This window comes from Sus scrofa, chromosome 11 (genome assembly GCF_054392235.1).
Source record: "Sus scrofa isolate SSC_HxYL_T2T_F1_AM1 chromosome 11, Sscrofa_HxYL_maternal_Yorkshire_Landrace_v2.0, whole genome shotgun sequence".
NCBI lineage: Eukaryota > Metazoa > Chordata > Mammalia > Artiodactyla > Suidae > Sus > Sus scrofa.
Genome location: NC_139393.1, coordinates 6368150 through 6375240, shown reverse-complemented (window position 1 = coordinate 6375240; position 7091 = coordinate 6368150). Strand labels below are relative to the sequence as shown.

Below are 7091 nucleotides of genomic sequence, written 5' to 3'. Positions count from 1 at the left end.
TGCAGACGCGGCTCAGATCCTGCGTTGCTGTGGCTCTGGCGTAGGCCGGTGGCTACAGCTCCGATTCGACCCCTGGCCTGGGAACCTCCATATGCCGTGGGAGCAGCCCAAGAAATGGCAAAAAGACAAAATAAATAGATAAATAAATAAAACATTGATCTGACGGAGCCTCTGAGAAATGCAGCAGCTTGAAGCACAAACTCTTACTGCCTCTACATTAATTACACGTTTCCTTTCTAGGTAAATAAGAGAGCCTCTGTAAGGCGACGCATCGACCAAAGCCATTCCGATAACAACGTCTTCTACAGCATCCTTGTTATTGACAAAGTGCAGAACAAAGACAAAGGGCTTTACACCTGTCGCGTGAAAAGCGGCCCATCCTTCAGATCTGTTAACACCTCCGTGCATATCTACGGTAAGCCACGCCCGCTCTGTTTTCTAATCTTTGCAGATTTGGGGGGGCGTCTGTAAAATAAGGAAAGGTGCTTTTGGCCCAGAGGTACAATTGTCATGAACAAATATAACTGTCCCTTCTGCCCCCTGCCGAAGAGCATTAAGTGCATTTTATTTATTGAATTTATTTTTTTTATTAAAGTCGAGTTGGTTTACAGCGTTGTGCCAATTTCTGCTGTACAGCACGGTCCTACATATACCTGCATTCCTTCTCTTATATTTTCTTCCATCATATGATGGTCTATGCCAAGAGACTGCATACAGTTCCCTATGCTCTACAGCAGGACCTCATTACTTATCCACGTTAAATGCAGTAGTTTGCATCTACTAACCCCAGATTCCCTGTCCATCCCACTTTTTTTGGCCATGGCATGCCATGGCCTGAAGCAGGATCTCAGTTCCCAGACCAGGGACCGCACCTAGGCTGCAGAGTGAAAGCACTAAATCCTAACCACTAGACCACAGACCACCAGGGAACTCCCCATTGCTCTCTAAATTTAGTACTTTTGCATAGGCTAGAGACTCTTCCTTACAAGTTTATTGTGGTTAATAATTCAATTAGGTCATATTATGGTCTATATGAAATTCTTTATTTAGTGTTCCATATAAACAAAACAGAAAAATACAATCACTTTGACTTTCTGGGAGAAATTCTGCAGGTGCTACTGACTTAGAGAAAAGTATGATGTGATGAATTATTTAGGACTGACTGATGCTCTTTTACCCCTGGTTTCGCTCTCGTGAAATCCTAATATTATTGCTTAATTCCAATAGGCAAATTCTGGTTTTTTTAACTCAGTTAATTTTATTAGAGTTGTACAACGATCCCCACAACCCAGTTTTACAGCATTTTCATCCCAAACCCCCAGCCCACCCCCCCATCCAATGGGCAAATTCTGTTAAAAATGCTTAAATCTCTCGAGACTCCCTAAAAACCATATTTATTTTTCCTGATGAAAAGAAAAACTGTAAGGAGCAGACACTATGGGACAATTCTACCAATGGTTTTTGATATCCTTTTGACTTTCCTCAGCTGGTTTTTCTATCGAAACTGTTTTTAGAGCACATGGAACAACTTTTTCCCATCATACTGATATTAGCCGGGTTGATTTTTACAGGTGTTACTGTACGTTTTTGTTATTATAACACAGATCCTTAAGGTGTCTTACTTTTTGTCGCCCTGCTCATGTGTTTTTATGTTCCTGGGATTTTATGACCTTGGGCCAATTTTGAAAGTATTTCATCAGTTAGGGTACTTTGAAATGATTTTATTCACTGATCAGTATGTGGGTTCACCGCTGGCCTTGATCCTAATTCCAGCTCTATGTATTCACTGGTTGCACCTTCCTTTCAAGAGGCCTCAGGTTGGCGGTTTCTGTTTTGTTTACACAAATGTAGCCTTTTCTAATGGATTGATCACTTCTCCTTTCAAAGACAAAGCATTCATCACTGTGAAGCATCGAAAACAGCAGGTGCTTGAGACCGTAGCTGGCAAGCGGTCTTACCGGCTCTCTGTGAAAGCGAAGGCCTTCCCAACGCCGGAAGTTGTATGGTAAGACCACAGTTCCGTTTGCTCAGTCGGAGGGTGCAGGGTCCCAATGACTTGAAGTCCTGGGGGAAAAAAAAAGTTGGGATAAGTTTCCCAGACAGCAGTAGGGCTGATTTCTGGGCTGGGGGCGGGGGAGGAGGGCAGGGATGGGAAGGGCTGGAGGGGGCAGGAGAGTCTTGTCACAGGATGCAGCAAGGGATTAGGGTTTTTTGAGCGCTCACTTCAGTTTAGTCATTTACTCCCCGTGGCTAGATTTCTGCCTCCCTAAATCTTCCTATGATGTCAACGTGCTCTGAATGGATTATGTTGGGCAACTCGGTTAGGACGCATCTTGAATTCGTAACATGCTCTATTAACCCTGAAGAAGTGAGCGCTTGTGATGAGGATAATAATTCTTTTATTATCGGAAAATAATTCTTTAGATACAGCTGGGCTGAAACTTCCACTCTTGTTTTAAAATTAAACAAACATTAATAGAGACAAGTCTTACTCAGCAGCAGGGGTGCACGCCTGGCCCTACTTGAAGCAATTAAGGTTTTTTTGGTTCGAAGTTTACATATTCAGAAACTCTCTAAGCAGACTTTTTTTTTTTTTTTTTTTTTCAAATGCTAGCACACCACCTGATGTCAGACAATGTAATCTGTTTATAATCTGCAGTCATGTTGTTAAATCATTTCTAAACGCCGGTATCTTGGGCTCCAGCCATTACATTCTAAACAAAGAGTATCGTACAAAACTGATTAGGAAAACAAGCCATACGATATGGACATGGGGCCATTTTCGAATCTCCTCCACCAGGGCTTGTTTTGCTTTCAGTATCACATTGACACAGGCTGGGACCTGGGACCCTTGGCTGCCGTGGCTGCCGTGCTTGCACCTGGACAAATACCTCCCCCTCCGCAACAAAATGCAAAGAAACGCTACTAGGCTTAAAAAAAAAATAACTGCGCATGCGCACTTCTTGATGGGCAAGATACAAAGAAAACGAGGACCCCAGCTTCCCCTTCTGAAGAGCCTGCGAAAGCAGGGTACTAGCGTCCCCCACTTGCACACAACACCGCGGTGAAGGGGTGGGCAGACCGCCTGAAGCAGCCCTACCCTGGCCCCCTATAAGGAGCCAGCTCGCCTTTTGCCCCTGGGGGGGGTGGAGGGGAGGGCATCGAGCAAGGAAACCTGTTGGCTTTGTCTGCTTCCCTCCACCCCCGGTAGCCAGGGCCCCAATAAAGCCCTGTCTGAATTTCTTGTCTGGCCTCTTATCAATTTCTATTGATTAAGGAGGGCCAAGAACCCAGGTCGGTAACAATAGAGTTTGTTTGCAGTTTCCTCAGAGAGTTAGTAGGGCATGAGAGAGAATATGAGCCTCTGTGCTGTGCCCCTCACGCTTTCTTAGTCGAAAAGAGAATTTTTTGGTTTCATGATACCTAAAAAGCTCAATAGTAAATTTCCTAAGAACGTTCATTCTTCCCAAAGAGGAATCAGTCTTGGAGGTTCATGGCCTCAGAGGACTCCCACCTGTTGAACTAGGAATTTCTTTAGTAACAAAGTCGCAAGAACCTAACATACGCACAGAATCCATTTTTTAAAATACTGACTTCTTAAGAGGAAACAACTAATATTAAAATGGGATTTGTAATCATAAAATAGAGCCTAGGCATTTTAGCTGCTTTGGAAAGGAGACCCACAAGTAATGGGAATTTTTTTTTGGGGGGGGGGGGGCTGGCATGCAGAAGTTTCCAGGCCCCAGGGATCAAACCTGTGCCACAGCAATGACAACACCTCATCCTTCACTGCTAGGCCACCAGGGAACTCCTGGTAATGGGAATTTGCTTGCCTAGTGTGTCATGCATGCGTTGACTATGACCGGATGCCATTCCTAATATTATAGCTTTAGGCAGAACACAATAATTTCCTCCTAACATTCAATGCCCGTCTTAACTGTACTTCAGTGAAATCAGAGAGTTTCTCAATTCAGAGAGCTCTGGGAGAAACTGGGCCTCAAGCGGATGGGTCACGTCGGAGCACCCTGGTGGAGCCAGGACAAGCACTCAAGCCCGACTCTCAGTTCTGCATGCGTCATGTCGAGGCATTGAGTCTGTCTTTACAGTTACATTTTTTTTTTTAAGTTTATATCTTTTGTTTGTGAGTTTTGTGCCTTAACTGTTCTTCCTCAAGGGGAGAAAAAAAAACAAACCTTGATAACCTTGATTTCACCATGGTCCATGAAAGGGACAACTGGTGTGACCATTTTCTATAACTAATAAGAACTCCACATGAGCCCACAATAGGAAGGGCTATTTTTATTTTTATCTGGAGAAGTGATCTAGTTGACCTGACTCACAATGACCCTGGTATTGCCAGTGGAGCCTCATGGTGAACTCTGGAAAAACATCTCGGATGGAATCAGCCAGTGCTTCTGGGTTAATACTTAAGTCACAGTGGCGGCCAGCATCCCTGGGGGTACCTGCAGCCACCCCTTGTCTGTCTGCTCAGTTTACTTCTCCCTCTTCGCCAACAGACAATGAAGTGTCTCCCAGTCAAAAAATCCCACTTGGCTCGATAAAAAGCCCGGGTCTAAATCTTTTAAATGAGTGTTGGAGGATCAAAGGCTCGCGACGTCTCAGCCTCGAGCTCACGTCCTGCAATGGCAGTGTGAAAAAGTGCTATCTGCGAGGCGGTGTCAAATGACTTACTGACCACACGTGTGCTTAACCCCAGGTTGAAAGATGGGATTCCAGCCACTGAGAAATCTGCCCGCTATCTGGTGCGTGGCTATTCATTAATTATCAAAGATGTAACTGCAGAAGATTCGGGGGCTTACACGATCCTGCTGGGCATAAAGCAGTCAAATGTGTTTAAAAACCTCACCACCACTCTCATTGTAAATGGTAAGTCCACTGTGCTGCTTTCTTCTGGTTCTGGTAGGGGGTATGATTCATGAAAATTTGTCATTCAGAAGTCAATTAAGAACAACATCAGGAGTTCCCGTCGTGGCGCAGTGGTTAACGAATCCAACTAGGAACCATGAGGTTGCGGGTTCGGTCCCTGCCCTTGCTCAGTGGGTTAACGATCCGGCGTTGCTGTGAGCTGTGGTGTAGGTTGCAGACGCGGCTCGGATCCTGCGTTGCTGTGGCTCTGGCGTAGGCTGGTGGCTATGGCTCCGATTCGACCCCTAGCCTGGGAAACCTCCACATGCCGCAGGGGTGGCCCAAGAAATAGCAAAAAGACAAAAAGACAAAAAAAAAAAAAAAAAAAAAAAAAGAACAACATCAAAGAAAACAAAATTTTCCGTAATTACTTTAAAAGCCGCTTATGCCCCCATCACAGCCATTTCATGTTTGCTTGTTTTCTTCCATAAGCGATAGGACTTTTTTTTTATCATGGTGATGGTATTACACGTACCATGAAATCACTTTTTTCTTTTGTCATTTTAGGGGTTCACCTGCGGCATATGGAGGGTCCCAGGCTAGGGGTTGAATTGAAGCTGCAGCTGCCGGCCTGCACCACGGCCACGGCAACACAGGATCCTTAACCCACCTCCTCATGGATACCAATTGGGCTCTTAACCCGTTCAGCCACAGTGGGAGCTCGGGAATCACTTTTTTAAATGTTCTTACAACACTTCTACTTCTTTTCAGTTGGCGCTGTAATCACACATTGCATTTGTGGGTTTTTTGTTTTGATTTGTTTTTGTCCCTGTGTTTGTTTCCCTGACATGAAAACCAGCGAGAATGTGGCCCAGGAGAGGGTCATGAGAATAGCTCCTGATCCCTGCCCCGTTTTCTCCTTTCAGTGAAACCCCAGATTTACGAAAAGGCTGTGTCATCCTTCCCGGACCCGACCCTCTACCCGCTGGGCAGCAGACAGGTCCTGACTTGCACCATTTATGGTGTCCCTCCACCTGCCGTCACATGGCTCTGGCGACCCTGTGGCCATAATCATTCCAAAGCCAGGTAGGGACCCTTCGCTTCTCGAATGACTTGCGAATGCGCTCTGACACCTGGATGCAAGGGTCTTTAACGGATGCAGACGGGAGCTTGCAGGTGGGGGGTGTGGTCCACGGCGGAGGCGGGGGCGCAGAGGCTTTCCCTGCCTTGGGGAAAAGTAGGCATTCTCTCTTCCTCCTGACCCGTGTTTCACCGTCCCCTAGTTGTTCTGTCCAGCGTACAGTTTTCAGATAGGAGCACAGGGACAGAATGACGGTCCCCCTGTGAGCCATCATTTGGAGCTCGGGTTGGACCTCCTGTCCCTTGCTTTCCAGCTGGGGACCCCCAGGCTTGGGCTGCCCCGCTGCATCAGCTGCACTGGTCTCCCCATTTTCCGCCCTGGAAGCGTTGAGTACATCAGATCTTCCTACCACTGAAGATCACCACCTTCCAGAGGCTTCCTGTGGCCTCTTTCCTCTGTGGAAATGAGCTCCCGCCCATTTCCTGCCGCCCAAGAAGCCCTTTCTCCTCCCAGTCTCGACTCTTGTGCCACCTTCTCCACAAACCCTCCTGACTTGCTCCTTCAGACTCCCGTCTCCCTCCTCAGCACGGGTAGCACTTGGCTGACACTGTCGTCTCGGCACGAGGTGTGCGTGCACCTGTCTTCTAAGCTCTGTGCTGACTCAGCACCTGGTGTCACTAGGGGCTGGCACCAGCTCTGGCGCACGCAGAAGCTCCCGGTGTATTTGCGGCATGAATCCAGCCCTGCCCTCTGGGCACGGCACAGTGCTCCCTGGCTTCCTGTTGACAACAGAGCCCTGTTTGCTCTTCTCCGTTTCTGTTTAGTCTGTGGACCAGCGATACTAATGATAGTTCGCGGGAGCGAATCGGAGGAACAGGAGTAGAATCAACAGGTGCAGCTCTGAGATACGATCCAGACTGCTCAAGAATTCGCATTGGGCCACGATGCTTTCTTTGTTGCTTTTAACTCTTCTTTCAGAGTGTTTGGGGGAAATTACTCTTCTTAAAAAAAAAAAATTGGCTTAATCAACAATATGACATGATTCTAGCATAAACAGATGAGGCTGTTTGGTTTCTTAGATTTCCTCCTGCAGTTTCACCTCTTCATTTTGTGTTTTGTTTGAGGCATATTATTCTGATTGTGA

The 7091-nt window shown here is 46.5% G+C and overlaps 1 protein-coding gene and 1 long non-coding RNA gene across 2 annotated transcripts in view; one reads left to right on the top strand and one right to left on the bottom strand.

Moving 5' to 3' along the window:
- Positions 1-7091, top strand: part of FLT1 (fms related receptor tyrosine kinase 1) — a 174609-nt gene that overhangs the window by 58420 nt on the left and 109098 nt on the right. The window contains exons 7-10 of the mRNA XM_001925740.8: positions 241-415; positions 1888-2005; positions 4718-4887; positions 5793-5952. Coding sequence (XP_001925775.6) covers positions 241-415; positions 1888-2005; positions 4718-4887; positions 5793-5952 — 623 coding nt within the window. The remainder of the gene's footprint in view (positions 1-240; positions 416-1887; positions 2006-4717; positions 4888-5792; positions 5953-7091) is intronic.
- Positions 1239-7091, bottom strand: part of LOC146398495 (uncharacterized) — a 112023-nt gene continuing 106170 nt past the window's right edge. The window contains exon 4 of the long non-coding RNA XR_014819118.1: positions 1239-2064. This is a non-coding gene — a long non-coding RNA (uncharacterized LOC146398495). The remainder of the gene's footprint in view (positions 2065-7091) is intronic.